The sequence below is a fragment of the Marmota monax genome, unplaced genomic scaffold, assembly GCF_021218885.2.
Source record: "Marmota monax isolate L192 unplaced genomic scaffold, Marmota_monax_Labrador192_F-V1.1 WCK01_AAM20220418_F8-fsc00190, whole genome shotgun sequence".
NCBI classification, from domain to species: Eukaryota; Metazoa; Chordata; class Mammalia; order Rodentia; family Sciuridae; genus Marmota; species Marmota monax.
In genome coordinates, this window is record NW_026693010.1 from 2747244 (window position 1) to 2773889 (window position 26646).

General features: G+C 58.7%; 1 protein-coding gene across 10 annotated transcripts; it reads right to left on the minus strand.

Annotated features, from left to right (window-relative positions):
* Window positions 1-2808: 2808 nt before the first annotated feature.
* On the minus strand, window positions 2809-20395 carry Gpr132 (G protein-coupled receptor 132). Of its 10 annotated transcripts, XM_058582280.1 has the most exons (6): window positions 15474-15721; window positions 15220-15315; window positions 13145-15010; window positions 10438-10543; window positions 10223-10360; window positions 2809-5116 (listed from the first exon to the last, which is right to left on the minus strand). In XM_058582280.1, exons 3-6 carry the CDS (start codon window positions 13319-13321, stop codon window positions 3987-3989), a joined length of 1551 nt encoding a protein of 516 aa, XP_058438263.1. In that variant the 5' UTR covers window positions 13322-15010; window positions 15220-15315; window positions 15474-15721; the 3' UTR covers window positions 2809-3986. The 10 variants fall into 10 exon arrangements, with proteins under 10 accessions (XP_058438263.1, XP_046309093.1, XP_046309097.1 ...); XM_046453137.2 differs by lacking the exon at window positions 15474-15721 and having other exon boundaries at window positions 14335-15010; window positions 15220-15346; XM_046453141.2 differs by lacking the exons at window positions 13145-15010; window positions 15220-15315; window positions 15474-15721 and adding an exon at window positions 16913-20230.
* Window positions 20396-26646: the final 6251 nt, after the last annotated feature.

A 26646-nucleotide genomic window follows, 5' to 3' on the forward strand; every position in this document is an offset into this window, starting at 1 on the left:
CTCATGCCCAGTGGTGACTGCCCAGTTCCCGGTCTCCCTGAGTATCCATTTTCTAATTTCACTCAGTTCCCACACCAACGCCAGCAGGCCCTCTGGGACCCTGCGGTGGAGGCTCCCCAGGACACCCACCTGGCCATATCAGGGCCTGTCTCCAGCCTCCCCGCCTGGTGGTGGCAGCCTCCCTGATACTGGCAAGTCCTTCAACTTCTTATCTGGGCCCTAGTGGCCAGGGTGCTCTCTTCTGCAGTACTCATACTAAAACCCTTGGGGTAGCCCAGCATAGGAAAAAAAATCTGTTTATTTGTTACTCTGTGGCAGCAAAATTGAAAAGGTGATATCTTTAAAAAAAAAAATCATCTAAATGGGAGACTCCAAAACCCCTTGGCAATGGGGGAGGCTACAGCCAGTGGCTTTATACTGCACCACACAGGAGCCAGATGTCCCAAGAAAGCCCTGTGAGAATGAGCTGAACTTGTGCTGAGTAGACAGGGCCTCATGAACCGACAGCTCCCCAACTCCTCACCCCCTGCAATTTGCAGAGGCAAAGACCTGAGGCTGGGGTTGCAGTGGGGTGGAGTGGAGCCCAGAGAAGGGGTCATGAGGCTGCAGCTCTGTCGCCAAGCCCAGGCCCTCTCAGACCTGAGAAATAAACCTTTTGCTAACCAGTGTTCTGTGCCAGACCAGGTGTCTGTGCCCCCACCTCCCACCCAGCCATGCAGACCTCTGGGGCCCAGGTTGCTGCTGGGAAAACAGATGCAGGATGACTGAGCCATTTCAGCCATGAAGGAAGCCCAGTGGACCTACAATTCACCTGCTCATTAGCATGCCGATGTAAAGCATGGCCCTGACCACATTCCCACCCATCTTGGTATGGTCTGCTTTTGACCCCCAGTTGAAACAGGTCCAGAGAAGAATCTGAGGACAGGGACTGGTGCCCTCCAGAGAAATCAGAGACAATTCTTTCCACTAACCCCTGTCTTTCCTCCTTTCACACTTTTTAAAAATACCTTTATTTTATTTGTTTATTTTTTATGTGTTGCTGAGGATAGAACACGGTGCTCTATTCCTGAGCCACAACTCCAGCCTGCCCTCAATCTTAAAGACCCGCATCCTTTGTTTGATTGAGTTATTTCTCCATGATTCTTTCAGTTCTGGCTGAAGAACAAGCCTTCCTCCTCTGCCTAACTGGCTCTCAGTTTGTAGGGGAATAACAGCCAGCTAGGGTCAGAAAGGGGTGACAGTTCTTGTCCCTGCTGTCTGATTCCTGCCCGTGTCTCTCAAAGCTCTGCATCTACTTTCTGAAGTCTTTTGTCTTTTTCAGACATTTAAAAGAGTTTGTGGTGCTCTCTTCTGCAGTACGCATACTAAAATCAGAAGCCTGAGAAGATGAGCATGGAGGACGCAAATTTGCGATGCGGTCCATTTTTTTTTTTAAGTGCTACATATTTTAAGTGGCGTCAATGTTGTTGAAATTCCTTTTATTTAGCCCCACCCCCACCCCACGCATGTACTTTTCTGGGCCTCATGTTTATGACGGGAAGGAGCCCCAAGAGAAGAGGCCACTCAGGGACTTCCCCGTCACCCACCCCTCCGTACGGGACACTGTCCAGGCCAGACCACGTGGTACTGAGGGGTTGATCACGACGCTGGCCCTTCAGCACCTTGAGAGCCCCGGATGCTGCTGGCAGGAAAGGGCCCAGGGCAGACCTGAGTCCGTCTTGGGGAAGGACCCTGAAGTCCCCAGGGACTCGGTGAAGAGCGAGCCAGGGCGGGCTGGCGTTTAGGACACGACACAGTTTCCCACCCCTCCTCCCGTCCAGGCCTCGGTGGAAGCGGGGGCTCCCAGGCGCGGGTCTGGCCGGCAAGTCTCGCCCACGGGCCCTCGGCCCCGCCCACCGACCGTGGCCCCGCCCCTGCTGCGATCGCCCAGCACTCGGCCCCGCCCACCGACCGTGGCCCCGCCCCTGCTGCGATCGCCCAGCACTCGGCCCCGCCCAGCCCAGGTCCCAACCGGCGCTGGCTGTCCTCGGCCGCGCACCCCTCCTCTGGACACTGCCCAGGGGTGCCACGGCGTTGCGGGAGGCGTGGCTCGCCCGCTGTGCTGCGCCGACTGCAGTCCCAGCTCCCGCCTCCAGGCGTGAAAACGCTGGTATCCGGAGTGACTAAGGCACCCAGGGCCGTTTGTCACAGGCTGCTGCAGCTTCAGCTCAGGGGTGGAGAGAGGCTGAATGGGCCACTGGGACTGCCGGCAGGGCAGAGGGCAGCATGGTCACCCTCCACCCGACCCGGAGCATAGGGAACCAGGCAGGTGTAAACCCAGCACGCGGAGCTGTGTTCCCATGGCCACTGGGCCCAGCATGTACCCTGGACACAGAAAGGACAGCATCACAGAGACAGCAACTAGAGCCATGCCCACAAGCTGGGGAGGCCGGCAGCCAGGGCAGCTGGAGGAGGGTGGGAGGGCTGTGCCCTGCCATGCTTGGGTCTTGGACCAGTGGCAGGCAGAGCTGTGAGGTCACTTTGTGGTCAGTGGCCAGCTTGTGAAATCAGTCACAGCAGCCCCCGGACACCAGCATACTGTTGAAACAGCAGGCAGTCTCTCCAGGGTCTTTTTGTTCTCACCCATCCCGGAATTTTCCAGACTGTTTGCAGAATCCCTGCCATCACTCTTAACACCCGGTTCTGGTTGTCCCTGTGGGATCCAAGGGCTCACCCTCCTCAAGGCCTTTGTACCAAGGGACTCCCAGAAGAAAAGCACTTGTAAGGGTCAAATGGAGTCTTTCTTTTCCAATGGAAGTGAAAAGAGCATGTATTTTTGTGTTTTTATTTCTAAGTGTGTTTCTGTGTGTTTTGCGGGTGTCTCTCACAGTGAAGAGCAGAGACCCACACCTGCCTTACAGAAATGAGAACCTGACTCAACACAGGGGCTCTGTGCAGTTCCCCGGGAAGGAAACTTGAGCGTGCCCCTGGTGCCGGCCCTATGTCCAGGCAGCTCCACCTGCTCGGCTCAGTCTCCTGCTGAGACTCTTGCTGAGGCTAGGATATCAGGCAGGTGGGAGGGTCAGCCCCAACAGTGACCCAGTGAGGTAGGTGTCATTGTTCCCAGTATCCATATGGGGAAACTGAGTCATCAGCATGGCCTGGCAGAGCTGGGATCCGAGTGGGCCGTGAGTTTCCTCCTGTACTCCAACCTGGTGAGGCGCTAGGCAGTCATCTGCTTGCTCTGTCCCAGCTCCCGACCCCTTCCCCTGTGACAATGAAGTCAGGAAGTCTCGATGTGAAGGAATTCCAAGCGTCCTCTTGCTCTGTGGCAGCTGTATCTCAGCCTTCCTGGGGTGTCTACCAGCATTTTTGACTGATTGGCCTTCCCAGCATGAGTGTCTGGGGCTCCCTGTGGAAAACACATGGACTACCCTACTGGGCACCAACAACTGGCCACCCTGGCTTCTGACTCCCTTTGGTGACCCCTGGCAGCATGTGTCTGCTCAGCTCAGAACCAAGCCCAGACAAGTGTCCTCAGGGCTGGGCTCCTGCCTCTTGCTGCTGCTGGGCTGTGCCAGTGTCTAGGCACTGTGACGGTGCAGGGTGCCCCTCGTTGTGGCTTGTATCGACCTGTGAAGCAGAAGCACGGAAAGCCCCCTGACACACTGCAGCAGTCACCCAGCAATGCCTGCAGCAAAGCACATTCATGAAGCTGTCGTCCAGAGCTCTGCTGCAGCCCTGCGTTGGCTAATGGCTGAGGGAACCCGCAGAACAAGCTGGCATCTCCCTCTGCCCATGCCCATGCTCTCTGGCTCTCTGGCTCCCGACAGCCTGGGAGCATCACCCAGTTACACACTGCCACCTTCCAGTCAGGAGACCCTAGGGGGCAGAGGCTCACCAAACGGGTGGCTCCAGCACATGGACACTGTGGCTGATGGGCAGTGTGACCACGTTTCTGGCCCTGGCTTCTCACACCTGTGGTCCTCCCCTGCAGTACAATGGTCTCAGCAGGTCTCCTCGACCAGCCTCTCCGGGGTGTGCGCTGAGCCCCACTTAGCTGGCTGCAGCCTGGGAGGGTTCACAGGCGGGGGGAGCGCACAGTCGTCTGCGAGCGCCATGGGGAAGTGCATCTCCTCTGAGTCCTTGGAATGCGTGAGCTTGGTGACTTCTGTCTTTGCAGACCACTTCTTCCACCCCTTCTGGATTCTGGACACTTCTTGCCGAGAATGGTCTGTGGCCAGCACATAGATGATGGGGTCAGCCACGCTGTTGACCGTGGACAGGCAGAGGAACACCATGGACACCGTGTACAGGCTGGCTTCAAAGGCACACACCGCAACCTTGTCTCCTCTGTAGTAGGAGAAGGTGGCCGCTTTGATGAGGAGAACCACATGGTAGGGGGCGAAGCAGACCAGGAAGATGACCACCACTGCTATGGCCGAGTGCTTCACCTTGGCCTTCTGGGCAGCGGTCAGGCCCATGCTCAGCTTGATGCTCCTGAAGATCCGGTGGTTAGTAAACGCTATGGTGCAGAGAGGGATGGCGAACCCCACTGCAAACCGCGCGTAGTGGTAGCCCGCGATTTTTTCGTTCATCCGCATTGGCTCGAAGCAGCTCTCCTTCTCTATTTCCATGTCAAACACCGGGTAGTAAACAAGCCCCACGAGGACAAAGACACACACAGAAATGAAGACGGCGGTCTTCTGGAGGCGCCGGCCACGGCTCTCCAGTGCATACACCACCGCCAGGAAGCGGTCGCAGGAGATGCAGCACAGTAAGAGGATGCTGATGTAGATGTTGCAGAAGAAGATGTAGGCGGTCACCTTGCAGGCCCTGGGGCCCAGGGTCCAGCGGTGCTCGTTCTGGATGTAGATGACCCAGAGCGGCAACGTGCTCAGGTAGAGCAGCTCACAGAGCGCCAGGCAGAAGAGGTAGACGGCCAGCACGTTGCCCTGCAGAGCCTGCAGTAGCGTCAGCCACGCGGTCAGGCAGTTGGCCGGCAGGCCCAGCACACACACCGTGCTGTACACCACCACCAGGACCACTCTGCTCTCCTCGAAAGACGCGTTGCAGAGCCCGGCAGACAGTCCCGGGACTGTCTGAGAGAGCGGGGTGGTCACTGGGGTGGCATTTCCTGTGGGGCAGAAACAAGAGTGAGATTTGCAGAGCCAAGAGAAAGCGAAAGGCCCACCAGGTGCTTAGACAATTTCCAGAGGGATTATTGAAAGAGATCCTTAGATCCTGGATGTCCAACCCATTGACCTCATGGACAAGAACACAGGCTGTGCAAGATGCACTCTTTGCAACTCATCCAAGTCAGTTTGAATGAGTTGCATGTTTGAAGAGGATGACAGCTGAGCAAGCGCCCTTCTGAGTACCCCATCAACAGTGTCTGGAGTTAGGTGCTCACTGCTTCCCTCTTCCAGCCTCGATCTTGCTCTGGCCCCAGCCCCTGCCCTGACTTGGGCACTGTCTCATCCTTACACATAGTTTTATCTCTTCTTTGCCTTTTTGACTCTCAGTTACAAAGAAAGATAACTAACCGTCCCTGTCATGATGATAGATTCATCCACTTCTCCTTTTAGGTCTTTCAAGATTTGCTTTCTATATTTGAAGCTTTTGTTAATTGGTGCCTAGAAATTAAAACTCGTTCTGTTTCTGGTGAGTTGATCCATTGGGCATTATGTCATGATGCTCTTTATCTGTGTGGTAGGCAGAATAATGACCTCCTACAAACATGTCTGTATCCTAATCCCTACTTGTGAATGTGCTAGTTATGGCAGCAGGGGAAAAGGTTGCTGATAGAATCAGGATTAATTAGGATCATCTGGCCCAGTGCATCACAGGGAGTTTAGATGTGGGAGAGGGAGAAAGAAAACAGCCATTGTGGCTCTGAAGACAGAGGAAGGGCCTCAGGACAAGGAACATAGCCTCTAAAACCTGGAGAAGCCAAGGACAGGGGCTCTCCCTGTGGCCTCCACAGGGACACAGTGGTGAATCCTTGTAATTTTATGTTGCCTTGGCATCTACTTTGAATGCCAGTCTAAGTTTCTCCTACAGAAGCAGGGCTCATTCACCCTGGACAGAGCTTCAGTTCAAACCCCACCCAAACAGCAGGTCAGGGGTGAGCACCAGGAGCCAGCAGGGCATCTGATAGGACCAGCAAGCCTCCCACGGGGAGCCCTGGTCACAGGTCAGACACCTGGGCCCCGGGCCACCCACTAGGTGAAAGAAGTACCCAGAAAGCACCCTGTGCACATGAGGGCTCCTTCCTGACCCTTGCCAGGGCTGCCGGTGCCCTGGGGCTGGACCCAGGTGGCCGGGCCCTCAGAGCACTCAGCCTCAGCTGGTGGGACCCACTCCAGACTCGAGAAGCCAGAACCCCAAGACCACATGTGTAGTGAAGCCTCTGCATTTATAGCCACTTGCCACATGGGCCTTGGGAAGTCCCAGGGCTCCAGATGCTCCTGGGGACAGCCCTGCTTGCCGCGGCTTCTTGTCCAGCCTGGCCTTCGGAGGCCCCTGAGTTCTGCTTCTTTCTGTTCGTGTTGCAGCACCAGAGACTGAGCTGGGCCCCAACCCTGCTAAGCACATGTCACTAAGCCACACCCCCAGCACAGGACCCTTGAATTCTAGATGTGACACTTACAAAATACTATGGGTGGATTAAAACAACGAATACTCTTTGCCTCTGAACTCTCGAGGTCAGCCCTTTGCATTTATAATACTCTCTATGTACTTTCTTTCTGAGACAGGGTCTTGCTAGGTCAGGCTGGTCTCCAGCTCCTGGACTTGAGTGGTTTTCCTGCTTCCACCTCCAGGGTTCTTGTCCCGCTTGGACATGGGTGACACCTAGGACCCACGGGTGGGTGCCACCACCCCTAGCTTCCCGTATTAGATTTATCCCTCCACCTTGTTTTGCCCTCCTTTGCAGTTTTCCATTTACTTTTACTCCCCTTTTGCTTTCTGCTATGGGCTGAATTCTGTCCTCACCAAAAAAGACACTGTGGGGCCCTAACCTCTGGGGCCTCAGAAGGTGACCTTATTTGGAAACAGCATCTTGACTGAGATGAGCCTGTGAGAATGGGCCCTGAGGTGTCCTTACAGAAAGGGGAAATTTGGGGCTGGGGCTGTGGCTCAGCGGTAGAGCGCTGGCCTCGCACGTGTGAGGCCCAGGTTCGATCCTCAGCACCACATAGAAATCAATCAATAAAAGGTTTGTGTCCAACTACAACTAAAAATAAATATTAAAGGTGGGGGGGTTGGACACAGGCGAGCACAGAGAAGAGGGCCCAGGAGAAGAGGGCCCAGGGAGGGGAGGCGGGGCCAGCCCAGGGCCCTCGGGTGTGAGAGGTGAACTGTGAAGTCAAGGCCCCGCAGGGCAGCCGGGCCTCATCTTCTGGAGCCAGTGACTCCACATTGCTCTACTCCCCTCTCCTCGCTTTGCAACTTACTGATTCTCTGGATGGGTCAGCGATTACCTCGAGGTCTCCAAGGGTGCAGTCACCCCTGAGTGGATCCAGTCTTCACCTCTGGGACCCCTGGCCTGGCCTGTGTTTGACTCATGTCCCCTCATTTCACTTGTATGGTTTTAAAAATGGTGATTTTTAAAAAGTCTGCATAACAACATCCCACTATGGCAACCATCTAGGGCACGCATCCAGCGAGCTCAGAGTGCTGCCCGGGGTCACCCTGGGGTGGGCTGCTGGCCCGTGACCGCCCGAACCCAGCCGGGCCTGTTGCTGTCCTCCTTCCCCTCAGGCTCTGCCCTGAGGTGCGCCCCCTTGCTGTTGTCCAGGTGCTGCTGTAACCAGCTGGCACAGCCCGGGCAGCTTACAGACATGGGGATGTGCCTCGCACCGTGCTGGAGGCTGGGCGCCCCGCAGGGCCAGCAGCCTGCCCTGGGGCTGGTGAGCCTGCTTCCCGCCTCCGCGGTCTTCACTGTGCTGCAGGGGTGAGGGAGCTCCCGGGGCCTGCTGCAGAGGGCACTCACTGACCCCTGGGGACCTAGTGGCCAGGCCCACGCCCTCCTGCCCTCAGCTGGGGGGCGAGGATTTCAGCAGTGTCCGGGCGCTGGAGGATAGCCTTAGTAATGTTCTTCTCTGTCTCTGCGGCTGGTCTGTTTTGCCGTGCCGGGAGGGCATCTGGGGCTCGCGCTACCACTGGGCCACATGCCGCCCCAGAAGGGCTGCTCACAGGAGCCTTTGGGGGCAACCCCCGCCTTGGTTGTCAGATGTGCCTCCACACACAGCTCCCTGAGACGGCTTCCCCTGGACCCACCTCAGCTCCCGGCTGGAGGCCTCGCCCCTGAGCCTTGGCTTGGGTGGTGGTTCTTGTCCTGCTTGGACATGGGTGACACCAGAGCATATTTTGACACAAGACTTTTGCCGGTAAATGGATGGATCTGGAGACTATCGTGCTAAGTGAAGTAAGCCAGTCCCCAAAACAAAGACGGAATGTTCTCTGTTCTGCAGAGGCTGCCCTGGTCCTGGCCTCTGTGGCTGCTGGGGAGTGGCCCCTGGCTGTTGTGCGGCCTCCTCATCCTGGGCTCTGCACACGCTCACCCTGAGCTCTCTGTCCTTCTGCAGTGCTTCCTGGGTGGCCCACACCCGTAGGGCTAGCCTAGTCATCTTTTTATCTGTCCAACCTCTGTGTTTAAACTCACTGGAATTTAGAACTGTGCCTTTCACTACTAGAGGCTCCGCAGGGCTCCTGCTCAGGATGCCTGGCATTGCTGGAGGGCGCTCCTGGGGGGAAGGTGTGGTCCTGGGGGGGGCTTGCTGCCCCAGTCCCACAACAGCGGCCTGCAGGAGGGTCCTCTGATCTCTCCAGCCCTGGCTCCTCACAGTGGGGGGCCCGTGGGAGTCTTCTCTGCAGGTGCCCCATTTGAGCCCCCAGTCGAGTCCTAGGATCACCTACCATCCTGATCAAGTGGAGAATGAACCACAGGAGGTCAGTTTGCAGCATAAACCAGACTCAGGATGTGCCTCTCACTGTGCTGGAGACTGGGCCCTTGGTCTGGGCCATTGCTGGGGCTCGCTGTGACTCCAGAGCAGCACATGGCCTCTGAGGTCAAGAGGATAGAGGCAGGGGTCTGAAGGCCACAGGCCCGTGAAGCTCCTCACAGCCATGCACAGCCACTGCCTGGCCACACCCTCACTGGCCTCTGGCCTCTGGGTCTCCTGTGAGTCCAGCCTCAGCAGTGCTCCTGGATATCCGACCAGCTCAGGTCCTGCCCAGTGTCCTCTTGTGTTCTCGTCCGGGGAGTGGACGGAGCCCAGCCTGGATGCTGGGTGCTTGTGTCTTGGGCCCATGCTGCCTCCTCGGTGCTGCCCTACTCTGCCCTCAACAGGACAGGGTCTCTTCTCCCGTGTCCCTCTCAGCACGTGCTGTTTTCTGATGTTTTCCCCAGAGGTGCTGGGGATGCAGCCCAGGGCCTCACCCTGCTAGGCAAACACTGCACTGAGCTCTGCTCTAGCCCTCTTATTTTCCGTCTTCTGGTAGTGGCTGTCCTGTTGGGTGTGAGGTGTGAGGCACCCCACCCACTGTTCCTCCCACTCTGGCATGTGTCATTGTCCCCAGTCTAGACGGACAAGTTGAGGCAAGTTGAGACTCGGGAGTGCTGAGCTGCCTCAGGGCCCCCAGCAGTCCTCTGCACAAGCCTGTGAGCGGACAGCAGTGAGCAGGGTGCCGGGGCCGCGGGGCCCACAGCTCCCTCCCCTCATGTGAGCACCCTGCCTGTTGTATGAGCCCACAGAGAGGTTGTCCCCCACTTCCTGGCCTCAGATGCCCCTCCCAGCCCCCCCTGCTACCTCCATCCCAGCACCAACGCCTGTTAACCCAGGTGAGGCAGTAGTGAGCCCTGTGGTGGCCCAGGGCCCCTTCATGCTCCAGAGCAGCTCTAGTGCATCCCCCTCCTGCCCTGCACTCCCCCACCATCCAGGGGCTTGGTGAGGCCTGGTCCTGTACCACCTGCTCAGGCCCACGCTCCTGAGGCCTTCACTGAGGGCCAAGTCCCTCCTGCACCTCCCTCCCCCACTGGTGACTGGGCTGGGAGCCTCGGTGCAGGCAGAGGAGCCCCAGAAGGGGAGGCAGCAGGGGCGGAGGGTGCGGCTCACGGTCAGCTCTTCACCACAGTCCCTGACAAGCTCCTCCATGGCCAGCAAGGGCACGTGGGACAGCGGTGTCTCAGGCCCAGTGCTCAGGGGTCCTGGACGTGAGAGCTGCTTCTGTCCCTCACCCCTCTCCTGGCTGTTCCCAGCACTCTCTCGAGGAACTGTGAAGTGGGCACTTGTCAGCTTCCTGGTGGAGCGCCTGTGGGCCTGTGGTCTCCGTCCGCTTTGGTTCAGAAATCTGTCTCTGCACGCTAATTTTTGAACTGTGAGATGAGATGGAGTACGTCATAGGAAGACTCTCATGGACCCTGAATGTTGAAGTTGAAGGAGGCTCACTCACCTGGCATGTTTGCAGGTTCCAATCTCAGGGTGGCTCTAATGTAAGCCTTCTGGTACACCTTGTGCGTCTTGTTGGTCCTACTGAGAAGTGTACTATTTAAAAGGACCTAGAGAAAGCGCAGGTGGAAATTGCTTTAGGAAAAGCAGATTAAATCATGTGAATTAAGCATGAATTAATTCATTTGAGAAAATGATTAGAGAACATTTATGATGTGCCAACTCTTGAATTCATCCTGTGGGAGGCAATATCAGGTCCTTAATATATATATATATATGTATAAAAACTCCCCAAAATCAACAACAGGAAACCTAATAGAATTACTAAAGCCAGTGAACATCACGATGTACATCATAAAAAAGGAATTTGAATTCTCAGTGTCATGGAGAATAAGGAGGAAGGCGATGTAGTGGGGATTGAGGGGAGTCTCAACCATCGTCAGTATGTTTCCAAACATCTTAAGTCTTTCCCTTGGGCCTTCTTGTTTTCTGTTGTCAGCGCTGGACACCAAACCCAGGGCTCCACACCCCCCGAAGTTCTGCCACGGAGCTGCATTCCCAGCCCTGTGCTTCCTTCTAAGCCATCAGGTTCTGTCTGGAGTAGTCCTCACCAGGAGTGACCCACGGCATCGAGTGCGTGTGACCCAGAAGCTGTGTCACAGCCTGTTGCCCAGTGTGAAGGGGATGAGGACCCTGACAGGGACCTCAGACAGAGGGCATGGGCGGTGGGCAGCAGGCTCCAGGGGACCTGCTTCTCTGCATCCCTCACTAACAGGGACAGCCCCCAAAGACAGCCCCCGTGATGACGAGGCAGAGGGTCTGAGGGAAACAGAGCCAGGCCCACTCCAGGGAGTCAGGGAGGACCCGCCCAGCCCAGGCCCACTCCAGGGTGTCAGGGAGGCCCACTGGAGTCCTGGGACCTCCGAGGCAGCCTGGGCTCTCTGGCTCGGGTACATGTGTGTCTCAGTCCTCCACAGAGGAGCGGAGGCTGGGTACGCAGAGGTCAACTCAGGGGCCCCCACTCCACCTACTGTGGCTCGAACCCACCACCACCAGGGACAGCACTGGGTCAGGCACAGAGCCTTACAGAGGTAGGCCAAGTAAGCAGGCCGCAGCCACCAGGAAACCAGGACTCCAGGGACACACACACCAGGACCCCGGCCAGGGCCACATGTACCAAGACCCCAGCTCATGGCTGGCTCAGCTCCTGAGCACCCTGCCTTCCTCTTTCAAGTATGTTTCTAGAAGCTGGAGGTAACAGGAAGCTGAGCCGTTCACCTGAGGCCACAGGAAATTGCTCAGTGTGTGAAGAGTCAAGGCAACCTCTCCACGTACATGACCAAGCGAGAAGTCCAAGCCAGACAGAATCCAGGAAGGCCTTTCCCAGGTGTGGCTGGTGGCAGCAGCAGGGAGGCTACCCACTCCCTCGGTCTCCATTCCTGGGTCTCGGCCAGCAGCCTGTTTCCCAGTGTGAAGGGGACGAGGACCCTCATAGTGACCTGCCGGGACACTACTAGGGGACTTCAGGTCCTCCTGCACTGAGCTCTGCATGCTGTGGTGGAAGATGCCCAGGGGAGTGCACTGTGTGCGGGGCTCTGCCCTCTCTGCCGTCCCCAGCTAGCCACCTGGGGTCATCTGCTGCTGTACCAGCAGAGAAGCAGGGCTTTCTGGCCACTCTCTAAACAGAGGGAGTCCAGGGCACGGAAGTGGTGCTCCCCACCAAGGAGGGTCAAGGAGGTGCTTTCCAGCTGGCGAGGTAGCCACATGGGCCAGGGCCCCCAAGAGAGGGGCTGACGGGATGAGTGCCCACCTGTCCAGGACCAGGGAGGACAGCCACCCCACCTGTGGCCTGCTTCCTCCCGGGCCCAGCCCTGGGTGGCAGGTTGCACTCTTGTACCTCATCTCTTGCCCAATGCTGTGAGCCTCTCTCTCCTTCCAGAATTTGAGGGACACAAGAGGAGCGTGTCCTTACAGAGCAGCAGGGCAGCTTCATGAGGCCACACACATCAGACAGAGTGGAGGCCCCGGGTCGGCATCAGACACCAGCCCTCCCCTGCAGGGCTACCCCAAGCACTGGTCCCTAGAGCGGAGGGAGGGAGGGCCGCTCCACACCCAGGCTCACAAAGGCCACGGGAGTGAGGGCCCATAGGGAACCTGAGAGATGCTTCCCTCCTGCGAGGCTGGCCTCCTGTCCAGCAGCCGGCGGGACGACCTCTGTTACCGAGAGGCTTCTCTGGGCCCCTGCCTGCCTACGGAGGCACAGCCTGGACAGCGCAGCCAGGCACTGCAGGGCACCGTGGTCCAGATCTGGGGCCTGTCTGACCTCTGGGCTCCAAGGGTTTCCCTGGACCACAGCAAGGGGGCAGGTGGTGACACCAGGAGGGGGCAGCTGGTGCTGGGGCAGCTGAAGGGAGGCTGCGGGCCCACGGGACTGAACCCCAGCCCTGGGCTGGACTCCTCCCATGGCCGCCGGGCGCCTGCCCAGAGCTGCCTCCAGCCCTGCCCTGCACACCAGTCCCTAGCCTTTGCTTCTCAGAGTGGGCCCCGCCCAGGCTTTGTCGGGGTGCTCCTGCCCCACAGGCGCACAGCCTCAGGCCAGGCAGGGTCCAGGCCTGGACACTGCCCCCCCACCCTCCGTGCTGCTCCCAGCCGCTTCCCGCTTCCCCTGAGTCTCCTCCCCGCTCAGGTGAGCCTGTGCAGGGCCCTCTCACCTGCTGGACTGCAGGGCTCCCTGTCGGGAAGCTCAGGTGCCGTGTGGCCATCTCTGGAGCAGCAGGGCTGTCTCCCACGAGGAGCGGTAAGGGGCAGCCCCAACCTCCAGGACCCAGGCTTTTCCCAGGAAGGGTGCCCCTGGGCGGGCCCCTCCTGCCCCTTGGCTTTGTGTGCATCAGGAGGACCAGGGCCGGGTGAGGGGGTCCCTTGCCGCTCCACTTTTAGAAGCAGATGTGGCCCTCCAGCAGGGCAGGAGTCAGGCCAGGCCGTGCATAGTGGCTGCTGGCCTCGCCTGCCCTGGCCATTGGGCCCATCTCTGGGGCTCTGACTCAGCTGGGGCAAGGGCCTTGACATGGCAGCAGGGTCCTCCCCATGGGGGATGCCCCCCACCCCATGCCCAGGAGCATCCATGGGTCAGCAATGCCCTCAAGGCCCATAGTACCAACAGGCTCACGTCACCCTCACGGTCTCAGGCCATGTGCCCCTGGTGGCCCCATGTTCCTGGGGAAACTGTGGAGGCTGGGTACAGAGCAGCTCAGCTGGACCCTGGGATGTGGCCTAGGGACCGCAGTCACAGTCCTGAACAGGCAGGCACGGATCAGTCCTGTCTCTTCCACCTGCTCCCAAGCAAGCTCCGGGCATCCCAGGCCGCAGACACTGCTAGTCTCCCCAGCCCCCGCTGTAAACCGCCATCTTCAAACCACACCTTCCCCTTGCACCCCGCCAGTGCCCTCCACCTGACTTCTCCTTTCGTGCCTCCAGCTACCTTCCCAGGGCCCGTCCCCACCCTCAGCTCACACCCCCGGGGCAGCTGCCACTGGCTTTCTGCCCACTCTCCCAGGGAGGAGCTTGCCCAGTCCCTGGAAATGCCAGGCGCCAGGGTCAGGAGTAAGACCAGCCGCAGCCAGCCTCGGCCGCCCAGCACCACCCGGCACCTGCCTACAGCCCCTGGGTTTTAGAATGTGCTCCTCGCCTGTCCATCACAGAGCTCTTCATACATCCGTGGCCGTCCCTGCCCCATGCTTCCCACCCACCCTGGCTGGGGCTTCAGGGACTCCCAGCCTGGGCTGCTGGGCCTCTGAGGCTGACGGGTTTGGTGGGTTCCCCTCCAGGCTCACACCCCTCGCCACAGCAGGGTACTGCGGCTGTCTCCACCATCCTCCTCCCACATCCTTCTTTGAGAACCTACCCTGGATTCGGTCCCCACATCAGGATGTGCTCAGGCCAGAACTGCAGGCTCACCAGAATCAGTCACGGGCTCTCCAGGAGGAGCTGGGGCTGACTTCCTGCCCAGCCGAAGCCGCGTTGCCATCCTTCCCAGTGCGGTAAGGTAAGACCATCGTCTCTGACACACATTCTCTTTGGTTGGACTGCTGGTGAGTGGGCCTCCCACACAGCTGCCAGCTGTCCAACACCTCTCAGCCTTGGCTGGGCCTGGCCCTAACGCACGGCATTATCCATCCTGGATGGCGATGCTGGAAACCACTGCTCAGCCTCATTCTCCAGTCCTCAGTGGTCAGCCCAGCCCCTCGGGGGGTGTGCCCAGCCTGGGTCCATGAACCCAGCAGAATTTACGGAGCCCCTGCTGTGCCAGGTGCTTGGGATACCTAGCCTGAGAGACCTGTGAGCCACCAGCCACAGGATCTTGCCCCATGATTGGCCAGACCACCGTCCACTCCAAAAGAGTCCCTACTGTCCTGCAGTCCCTCCTTATGCAGTGCCTTTCAGCCTAGGCCACCCTGGAGGAAGGAGCCCCATGTCCACAAACCATGCTGCCCCAGGGGGATGGCAAGCACGCAGGCCAGGAGAGGGGAGAGGAAGTCCAGCCTTGCCTGGCATCTGCGCCAACAGCCACGTAAGGATCTCTAGAGAGAGTGGGGGCAGATGAGGACACCCATGTGACAGATGTTCTTGGTGGGCACCGTGCCCCTAAGTCCTATCTTGGGGACAGGCCTCAGGTTAAGAGCCTTCAGCAAGCCCCACCTTTGTTCCAGCACACAGGCAGCCTTCTCTCAGGCCCTCTCCTGGGCCAGCCCCCCGGGACCCTCCCAGCACACCCAGGACAGTGACTTACCCAGGCCCATCCTGCCGCGGCTCTGTGTGCCCTCTCTACAGGCCCCCTGACATTTCAGGAAGTAGAGGGGTCTGAGCATGTTCACTCCGAAACTCCCTTAACCACAAAGCGGAGCTGAGTTGGGGTTGGCTGACAGGCTGGGGCGTTATCTCCTGGCCATGACAGCACGCCCCTCACTTTCCTTGGGACAGGGGAATCAGGAAACGGCTCCAGACCCTCCTGTCTGCTTTGACAGCATCCCCAGCAAGCCATACCTTCTCTCAGGAGATGAGCCGGGACCCAGGGACAGCCACCGGGGGCCAAGGAACAATGCAGCCAGGCAGCTCCATCCAGGTGGTGCCACACCTCCCAGCGTTGTCCCAGGAGACAAGGCAGCACCCGCCGCACCTGGGCCTGGAGAGAGGGAGGCCAGGTCCTCTGCAGCACAGGAGCAGACGCTTCCCGCTCACCAGGAACACCCATGGGTGCCTGCCAAAGACGCCCAGCCCTCCCTCTGCCACCTTCCTAGGGCAGCCTGCAGGCACAGGGCTCTGCTGGGGGCTTCTCCCCGACAGGCCGTGTGGCGACCGGGAGTTGGGGGTCAGGGGCCACCTGGGAAGCTGCCTTCACTGATGGGCATGGGCTTCCTTGGCCCAGTTTCCCTGGAAGACACCAGCCCTGCCAGCGTCACCCACCCGTCCCCGACCTCTCTGCACAGAGGGCTGCCTCCGGGCTTGGGGTGCAGCCCCTCCGTTGCCCAAGCCTGGCACCGTCCTGGCTCTTCCAGCCATGAGGTCATGAGAAGGAGTGTGTCCAGGGACATCTCCAGGACAGCTCTGCAGCCAGCACTGCTCCAGGAGACACGCACACCGGGATGTGCTCAAGGCTGGGCCCTGGGGTTCCCCCAGTTATGTGGGTCTCTGCCCACCCAGGCGCATGGCCATGAGGCCCCAGCCTCGCCCCCTCGCAGGCACCCTGAGCAGCAGTCTCTGTGGTCTCGTGTGGGCGCAGCGGAATCCCAGGATCCTCGAAAGCCCACATGCCATCACGTGCGTGTCCAAGGCACCACCCACCTCAGCCTTCAGGGAGCACCCACCAGGAGCTGGGACCCTCGAGGGGTCTGCCACGCACACCACATCCACTGGGGTCCACCACAAGCCACTGACTGCCATGCCCCTGGGCCTGCGCCTTGGGGAGCCCAGGTGCCCAGGGCAGCGAGAGGGCACAGCCTCCTGCCCCCACCAGCCTGTCTGGGGCGCTCCGCCTTCCGCTTCTAACAAGAGCCCCATCTGGGGCTTGACAGGAGGTGATTTCCAGTGACATCACCCTCTGTGCCCAGCTGCTTCATGTGGCAAGGTTCCCTCCCAGCGGGGGAGATGCACTTCCCCCTTCAGCGCCACGGCCTCCTCCGGGGGTGGCAAAGCCCTGGCTTCATTTATTTTTCTCTCTAGACTCACAGACTTTTCCTCTGTGTGGTGAAGTGTGCTCGCCCCAGCAGTGACGGCTCATCCACTTCCAAGTGAATGGCTGGGTGGCCTTCGCACACTCACAGGACAGCCGCCGTCTCCAGGACGTGGTGGCCTTGCCACACTGAAACAGCCCAGCACACCCGGCTCCTGCCCTGCCCTGCCAGGGCCAGGCCTCTCGCTCTGCGGCTGCATGGCACTGGCTGCTCCAACCTCGTCTTGAGCAGCGCTGCCCGCTGTCCACCCACCTGCGATGGCTTCTTTCAGTCAGCACTGTGTCCTCGAGGTCCTTGCCTGCTGCAGCAGGTATCAGAGCCCCTCCTTGTCAAGGCTGCACGGTGGTCCACTGTGTGCACCGACCTTTGCTTCTCTGCTGGACACGGTGTGGCTTCTTGGCTGTCATGTGTGGGACCCGTGGATTTAACACACTCTGCATCTCTGTCAGTCGTCATTCTTATTCTTATTCTTTTTTTTTTTTTTTTTGGTACTGAGGATTGAACTCGGGGTCCCTGAGCCACATCCCCAGCCCTTTTTTATTTTGAGACCCGGTCTCACTAAGTAGCAGAGGCTGGCTTTGGACTTGCAATGCTCCTGCCTCAGCCTCCTGAGCCGCTGGGATTACAGGGTGCGCCACGCAGGCCTGTCGGTCATTATTCTTGAAGACGCTCGTGTCGTCCAAACTTGACAAGCTGCCCACTCTGCCTCTGTGCTGCTGAGCATGGGGTTTGTCTCTGTAGATTTGTCACTATGGCAAGTCACGTCCACCAGTTTCCAGAAGCCAAGCTGCCTCTCAGTGGGCCCGTCTGTGGTGCCTGACCTGTGGGCTGAGCTGGCAACCTCTGGCCAGGAGGGGTCTTCCTGGCCTTTTGGACTCTGTTGTTGGCTCCACCCACCGACCCTTGGAGGAGGGCCTGTGCTTGCCTCTCCGACCTTTTATGATGCCCAATGGGGCCAGGGTTCCCAGGAGTTTCTATAGGGGGCCTCCCACCACAAGAGGGCCAAAGGTTCCTGGGTTCCAGCCAGGGGAGTTTTGAAGACAGCCTTGCGGAAAGAGGAGCGGCTGGGGAAGGAGAGGGGCTTTTGAGAGGTGTCAACACAAGAACTTGCCAATTCTGAAAGTCCTCGGTGCTAGCCCCTGTCCCTTCAACCCAAACTTGCTGAGTGTGAGTCACCAATGTGCTTTCAGTTAGGCCCAGTGTCAGTGTGCCCCAGTTAGGCCCGTGTGTCAGTCAGATCTTCTTCACCGTGACCAAAATACCTGACTAGAAAAACTTGGAGGCGGAAGGGTTTGTCTCGGCTGGACCATTTCAGAGGGTGCAGCCATGAAGGGTCCATCCTCCCCTTGGAGCCGGCTCAGCTCTGCAGAAGAGGTTGGCACAAAGCTTCCCAGCTCGTGAACCCAGGAAGGAGAGGGAAAAGCTGAGGGCAGATAACCCTTCCAGAGGGTGCCCCTCCTCTCCCAACTCAGTCCCACCTCCCCCCAGTCCACATGCAGTTATCAATGGTGGCTAAAGATGTCCCATCCGGTCATCGCCTGCAAGCCTCGCCTTTGAACCTCATTGCACTAGGGATCATGTTTCCAACCCACGAGCTCTTGGGAGAAATTCCAGATCCAAGCCCTGACGTCCCCCCACAATCCCCTAAGCTCATAGCTACCTCAAAATGCAAAATGCATTCAGTCCATCTCTAGGAGTCCCAGTAGCCTTAACAGAATTGCTCAAAAGTCCAAGTCCAAGGGCTCCTCTTGAAGCCAGATTTAAAGACAGGTAGTTGGTGTAGCTGGATGAATCCAGTCGGTCAGATGGAAAAACAGGAGCCTGATTAGAGCCAAGCACATGGGAAACAGCCCCTGGGAGAATGGAAGGCTCATGTCTCCAGAGCCCTTCGATACTCCCCCTCCCAAAAGAATTGTTTTAAGCAACTCCTGAGCAGACAGGGAGCTGCCCATCGAAGCCCTGGGCTTCTGCTCCCTTCCTGTCCAGCACTCCACCTGGCCCTTCCAGGCCACCTGCTCACCCCCTGGCCATCCCACCGCATCCCCAGCCTCTGTGCAGGGTGAGGGAAATGAACAAGATAAGGGGGAAGAATGCGGAGAACAGGGGACTTCAGACACATAAAAGGGACAGGACTTCCTCATTCCACGGATTCTGCCTTTGGGTCCCCTTCTTCCACGTGGGAGAAGCCTGCTGCACTGTCCTTTAATAAAGCTTCTCACTTCCTACTCCACGCTTGCCTGGGCGTGCTTCTCTGCTGTGACCCTGCAACATGGAGGAAGCAGGACCCGTCTAGGTGACCAGTCACTGGCCGAGTCACTCAAGACAAGCTCTCAGTGTGAGCCTCTGTAAAACTCAAAAGCAAGTGACGTGTATGCAATATGTTATGGCACAGAGGAGACATCCCATTCCACCAGGGAGAAAGAGGGGCATAGAACCTTGGGGTCAGAGCAAGACTGAAACCCTGCTGGGAAAACATTAATCCCCTAGCTCCATGCCCTGTGGGCCCCGAGGCCCGCTGCAGCCCACGTGGCCTCTCTGGAGCTGGCTCTGCTTGTTCCCTGCAGCTCTCCTCAGCAGATGTCCCATACTCTTGGCATCTCTGACTCCCAGGGCTCTCCACTGCAGCTTGGGCTTCACTCTCACGGCTTCCTGGGTCGCCATCTGAGGGCCTGCCTGCAGTTGTCCATGGCTGCTACGCACTGCCTGGCCTCCGAGCTTCCCTTTGAGATCCCAGCAGAAGCCTCCAGGACCCATAACCACAGCAATTTTCATTCCTGCAGATTCTGTACGACATGGCCAGAACCATCACCAGCTTGAGCAGTCACCAGGCCCCCCGTGGACCTCACCGCCAAGTGCCAGGGAGCCGGGCTGAAAGGATCCCTGGGGAAACGACTTCCTAGGCAGCCCAAGGAGTGTGCACTACTGCAGCCCTGAACCTGCAGTGGGTGTGGTCCTGCATTTCCTGAGGTGCCCTCGTGGTATCTCTCCTGCTGACTCCCCAAGAAGCAGGTTTCTCTTTAGGGGTGCTGATCTCAGCAACTACACATACTTTGGCCACAACTTTAAACCTGCTTTATTTCTGGCCAAACTGCAAATTTTTCAAATCCTTCTGCTCTGCTTTTGGCTCCTGATTCTCTCTGTCACCTGGCTGAAAACCTCCAGCCTGTGCCACTGCCTGATCGCTGTGCTGCCGGGCACTTTCCTCCCGTAGGCCGAATAGTCTGTAAGCTTTGAATTCAGCCTGATAGAAAGTCTCAGGGCACCGACAAAACGCAGAAAGGCTCTTTGCAATAATGTAACCCGAATGGCCTCTAGTCCACTTCCCAACACGGTCCTCTTCCCCCTGAAACTTGGTGAGCACAGTTCTCACTGCGCACATTCCAATCAGCATCTGGTCCTGAGCTCCCACCACAATCACCCATCCAGCTCTGCTCGCGACACTCTGAGGCTTCTCCCGCCTGCATGTCCAAGCTCCTCCTGCAAACCAGTTCTCAGGTCTCGGAACCAGAGCAGCAGGAATCAACACAGCTGTGACCCCCATTCTGGGTCCCAATGTCTGTGTTGGTCACCTTTTTATCACTGTGACCAGAATACCTGACAAGAATAACTCAAAGGCGGAGGACTTATTCTGGCTTACAGTTTCAGAGAGATCAGTCCATGGTCAGCTGGCTCCATGGCAGAAGGACATAGCGGAGGAGAGCCGCTCGGCTCCGGGCAAAGCTGGGAGAAGCAGGCAAAGGGAGGTGGGGGAGGTGAGCCCCTTGGGCACGCCCCAATGACCCACCCCTCCAGCCAGTCCCCTCCCAGAAGTCCATTCAGCTCCCAGTGGATGTGGAAGAACACACTGATGATGTCAGAGACCTCATGATCGATCATTAGCCCACCTGGAGCCCACCTGGAGCCTACCTCGAGCCCACCTGGAGCCCACTTTGAGCCCACCACTGAGCCCACTTTGAGCCCACCTCGAGCCCACTTTGAGCCCACCGCTGAGCCCACCTCGGAGTCTTGCTGTGTTGGGGATGCACTTTTAACACATGAGCTTTTGGGGGACATTCCAGATCCCAACCAGAACAGCCCAGGACAAGCTGCCTGTAGCCCCCGAAACCCCAAGCACCATGCCTGCCCACAGGGTCTCTTCCTCAGGAAAGGAAGGCCTGGCAGCCTGCACACCCTCAGAACCCTGGCCTTATCTCGTGGTGAGTTCCAGCCCGGGCATGAGGGTCCAGGTGTCAGGAAGGAAAGGAGAGAAGAATGCTCAGCCCCGCCCCTCGGAGAAGGCTCGGAATGGCCCAGAACCTCTGCTCCAGCCTGATGAGAGCTGGCTGCCCCAGAGGGGGTGGGAGAGGAGGCCCTGGGGGTGGGGGAGGGTGTGCTTGCTGTCTAGCTGGGCTGTCAGCCTTCCAGCACACAACTCCACGACTGGGGGGCTGGGGGGTGGGGGAGAACTCATGTGAAGACAGGGACAGACAGGATGACAGCCCCAGGGCTCTGAGAGGAGCAGCCCAGGCAGCCTGGGGACTGGGCATGGTGGGAACCACTGCTGGCCCCTCCCATCTGTGGACAATGTCCCTCCTCCTTGCGGGGAGGGCCTGGAACACTCCATCTCCGTTTCCATATTGAGGGACAATCCCTGTTGGGCAGGTCAAGTCTGGAGCCCACCCCTAGATTAACCACACCAGGGGAGTGGCCCAGGGGCCAGCAGAACAGGGGTGCAGTTGGGGCTTGTTCCAGCCAGCATGGAGGCTGGAGCAGGCAGGACCCGCCTACCCCAGCTTCAGCCTGCTTCCCCAGTGTTCCCCTTTCCCTGGTCTTGCCCTCTCTGCTTTGTGCTGGGGTCAGCCTGTCCCGGCCAGCTCAGTGTCCTGAGGGCATGGGTCCTCCCCCACCCCCCAGCCCCCCAGTCCTGGAGTTGTGTGCAGGAAGGCTGACAGCCCAGCTAGACAGCAAGCACACCCTCCCCCACCCCCCACGGGGGAGGCCTTGCCTCCCCCCAGGGCCTCCTCTCCCACCCCCTCTGGGGCAGAGGGTGGGGAGGGCAGTTTTAGCTTAGCCTCCAGGGCTCTGGACTCTGCCACCCCATATATTCAGTGGAGGGTCCTGGGGAGGAGGGTCCAGAAAACCTATGGCTCCCTCAGAAGTGGAACAACGGCCTGATGGGCCACTTGCTGGGCACCAGTACTGGCCCCAGTCATCCCACCCGTGTTCTGTCTCTTGACCTCCCTAGCCGTCCCTGTTCCTCCCCACGGAGGGAGCATGAGAAGGCACACCCCTCTGGACAGTCCCTGTGGCACTCATGGCCTAGGGCTGTGAGTCAGTTGGGGTCAGCCCAGGCGCCTGTCCATACTGCTTCCAGACTCTGGGAGGAGCCAGGCAGAGCCCGTATCTCTCTGGGGCTGTCCCCAGGGTTGTGGGAGAGACCTGTTTAAAGAGGCATCTGCTGTGTGCCACCCCTTGTAGCTTTAGGAATTGTTTGCTTTTGTCCTAAGGATCTCTTGAGAAGACCGGATGAACCTCAACCTGAGGGTCACCAGCCCTTGGGACATGGGGGCAGGGACAGGCACTGTAGAGCCACCAGTTCCCTGGGGCCTACCGTGAGTCAGGCCTGATAAAGAAAGTGCAGGCCAGTGCAGGGGAGGGCCCCCTCTGTCCTCTCTGCACAGACCCCTGTCCCAAGCCACACAGACAGCTAGCCTTGTGCAACTCCTGGCCTCCTGCAGAGCCCCAGCCTGTCTTTGACCCACCTTGTCTCCTTTCTCCAGGAAGGCAGCTCTCCCCCCAGGAGGCCTGAGCAGCTCATGCCCTCACCCAGCACGGCCCAGGCTGGAGGATCTTGCCCAGGGTAGAGCCGGTCCCCCTCCAAGGGCACAGCTAGCACCTCTGGAGACACACTGGAGAGGGTGCTATGGGCATCTGTTAAGGTAGAGGCCAGAGATGCTGCTACAGGTCTCACACCACCACCAAGAGGCACCTGGCCTCCAGTGTCCACAGTCAAAGCCCTGGCAGCCTGCATGGCCAGGGGAGGGTTGGGAACAGGCCCGACAGTGGGGAGGAACACCCCGCTCCCTGCCCTCCTCCCTGCATACCAGCTGTGGTGTCCCCCACAGGCTATGGGGGCTCCAGCCACCTCAGCTTCCAGGAGCTCGGGAGCAACCTGGGGGCTGCTGTCCTGGGGACCCCTCGCCTGTCACTAACGGGGAGGACTGGGACAGGCTCCAGCAGGAGCCCACCGTCGGTAGGTTCCGAGGTGGAGGGAAGTCTCTGCCCTCCAGGAACCACCATCCCAAGAGGGCCTGCCACATCCCAAGAGGGCGAGTCCCTCACTGTGGCCACCTGCAGGCTGTACCCCGTCCTAGAGTGAGGTGGGAGCTCCACAGAGGGGCTGAGGCCCAAGTAGGGAAAGGGCATCCGGGCAGAGGGGCAGCTGGTGCCAAGCTGGGAGGGGAAGCTGAGGGGGTGGGGCAGGCCAAAGGGCACAGCAGGCGGGGTTGCCCTCAAAGCCAGATTTAAAGACAGGTAGTTGGTGTAGCTGGATGAATCCAGTCGGTCAGATGGAAAAACAGGAGCCTGATTAGAGCCAAGCACATGGGAAACAGCCCCTGGGAGAATGGAAGGCTCATGTCTCCAGAGCCCTTCGATACTCCCCCTCCCAAAAGAATTGTTTTAAGCAACTCCTGAGCAGACAGGGAGCTGCCCATCAAAGCCCTGGGCTTCTGCTCCCTTCCTGTCCAGCACTCCACCTGGCCCTTCCAGGCCACCTGCTCACCCCCTGGCCATCCCACCGCATCCCCAGCCTCTGTGCAGGGTGAGGGGAATGAACAAGATAAGGGAGAAGAATGCGGAGAACAGGGGGCTTCAGACACATAAAAGGGACAGGACTTCCTCATTCCACGGATTCTGCCTTTGGGTCCCCTTCTTCCACGTGGGAGAAGCCTGCTGCACTGTCCTTTAATAAAGCTTCTCACTTCCTACTCCACGCTTGCCTGGGCGTGCTTCTCTGCTGTGACCCTGCAACATGGAGGAAGCAGGACCCGTCTAGGTGACCAGTCACTGTTGGTGTCACCCAGAGGAGACTCTGGGGACAAAGGGCCTCCTCAGTCTGCTGCCACGGCAGAGGGTGTGCAGAGGGCTGTGTGCCACTGTGTCAGTGGGTGCTGCTGGCAGACTCAGGAGGTACCAGGGCTGAGGAGACCCGAGGGCAAGGGTGTGTGCACACAGCATGCGAACAAGGACGCATGTGTGCAGTGAGCTCGTACACACGTTAGAGTGTGCCTGTGACTGTGGTGTGGGAATGTGCACAGGGGGCAATCTTTGCCACCCCTGCCACCAGAGAGGACCTGCCACTCAAGGGCAGCAGAGGACACTCCTCCACCTCCACTTCCTGCCCCTCAGCTACATACCCCTGTCTCTGCCTTGGCAGCTGGGGCTTCCTTCCGGGGGAGGAACGCTGGGGCTGCCTCTCCTGCCCAGACTGGACCATGAGACCAAGGCTGCTCACCTCACACACACCTGTGCACACACAGGTGCCCATCCTCACAGAGTTGTGTGTAGAGCACACACACACGTGCCAAAACGCCAAGCTGGGCTCCAGGCTCACTCCTAGATCCCACCTGGAGTCCCCCGGGAGAAGGCGGGTGGGACCCTACAGTGTGGGAGGGTCCTCCCAGTAACACCCCATGTCCACTCTCCTGCACTGCTTTGCACGCTGCAGCCACCACCTGCCTCCACGGGGCAGTTCTGACCTCCCCTGGCCTGGAAGTTGACATCCCCAGATGTCTGCCCAGGAAGGCTTTGAGCTATCAATTAAATCCATCTCATAGTTGCAGGGCTGTCGAGGCTTTTGATTTCCTTTGGCCATTAATTTTTTTCTAATAATTGGTCCATTTCAAGTCTTCATTTTCAAAGATGTGGACATAGAGTCGTCATGGTATTCTCGTTATCTTTATCTGGCATTTCCTGCTTTGCATTTTTTGATTTTTAAATGGACATACAGGAAACCTCCCCTCTGATGTCGATATCCACAGGCTTGACCAAAGAACAGCCCTGATGCAGGGACTGTCCCACTGGCCCCAAACGCACCCCTGTGTGGTCAGCCCTGCTCCCTCTGCCAAGTCTGATGTCTTTCCCAGAGTTTGCATGGATAGAATCCTACAGTTAGTGCCTGTGGAATCTGGTTTCCTTTACAGAGAAAATTGCATTTGTGACTTGTGCACGGATGGGAAACAGCCTGAATTCAGCCGACAATTTTCCTTACTGCGTAGTCTCATCATTTTACGCATGGACCTTGGTTTTTACCTACTCATCAGTGGCTAAGTGCCTCATCTAATTCCAGTTTTCTGTGACTATCAATAAAGTTGCTGAAGGATTTGTGGCAGTGGGCTTTCTGGGGTCACGGGTGATAAACAGCCAGCTTTGCCTAAGCTGCACCAGTCTGCCTTCTCGCTGGCAATGGATGAGCACCCCTTCTGTGCACCCAAGGTGTCATCTCATTCCTGCACTTTCCCTACAAGCCTCCTGGACAGCTGATTCCAACTGGGATTTGACTGAGCTGCTTCCAGGCAGGCCCTAAGTCCTGGTCAGTCACAGACCAGCAGAGAAGGCCTCAGGGCTGCCACAGGTAGCTGCTGTCCATCTGCCATGCCCCGGGGCCTCAGATGTTCCAAGGGCTCAAAGCTGCCTCCCAGGAGCCAGGCAAGGGCCAAACCCTTCTCCTGACTGTGCAGGGCATGGATGGCCCAGGCCTCCTGAGCTGGGCATCCGCTGCACAGGTTCAGAAAGAGGAAGACACCTAGGCCTACCTGCAGGGAGAGTGGAGAAGGGCTGAGTCCTGGACGGCTGGGGGGCAGGTGGGAGTGAAGTGGCCAGGGGGACAGGCCTGGGCATCAAAAGAAGTGTGAATTATGCCACAGTGTAAACCTGGGTTGGGACACCTAAGTCAATCTATGGCAAAAAGCCATGGCACTGACCTCCTGTGTTGCAGGCCTAGTGGCCAGGTCCCCCAAGCTGGGCTTACATGGGGGTAGGTTGTCTGTCTGACAATGGCACTTATTAAACCACAGTCTTCAGGCCACTCAGGTGTCGGGGGCTGGGGAGGCCTGGGTTCACACTGACCCTCCTCTGGAAAGCAGGGTCTGGCAGGGGATCAGCAGGAGCTTCTTAGGGACACAGGCCTGTCCTCCCCCCTCACTTCCCACATCCCCACAGCTGCCCAGACCCCCATGCTCTGAGCCTCATTTTCTCACACTGGGGCCCTGACCTGCGTCCCAGAACAGCAGCAGGAAGAGGGAGGGTTTCCGGGAGGGGTTCTGGGACAATTCCAGCAGACCTCCTGGTAATAGTGGGCTAGGGTTAGAGGTGGCAGGTGGCTGCACCCGAGGAGAGGAGTCCAGGCCCGTCCAGGCCCATGAAGATGGCCCAAGAGGGCAGGAGGTTGAAGGGAGCAGTCCATTCTGAAAACAGCCCCCTCCGGCCAGCACCTACCACAGACCTTGGGAAGTAATTGGGGTGGGGGACTCTGTGTAGGCTGGCACGCTCTGACCTGCGGTACCTGATTCAGAAAAACCCAGTTGCTTCAGCCAGAAAATGTTTCAGGGACTTAGTGACAGTGAGGGCAATTGTCCTGCTCCTACACAGAGGAGCCCTGGACTTCTGGGACTGGTCAGGACTCCCTGCCACAGTCTCCCTCACGTGCCCAACAAACTGCTCAGCTCCTTCCCCGTCCCAGTGCCTGCCCTGCCACCTGGTGGCTTCTGCTTGCCCTGCACCTGCCCACCCAGGGCTCTCTAGGGGACTTGGTGGGACTCCTCCCGGGCAGGAGGGCAGCCCATGGCCTGTGGCTCACCAGACAACCCGCTGCTCCTCAAGCCTGGTTCCCACGGGTACAGGACAGATAGAGCCGTAGCCCCTGCATTCTGGGCCGGCCCACGCCCAGATCCCTCCTGCACCACCTGCTGGCCCACATGCCTGCCAAGCCCCAGTGCCTGGGACAG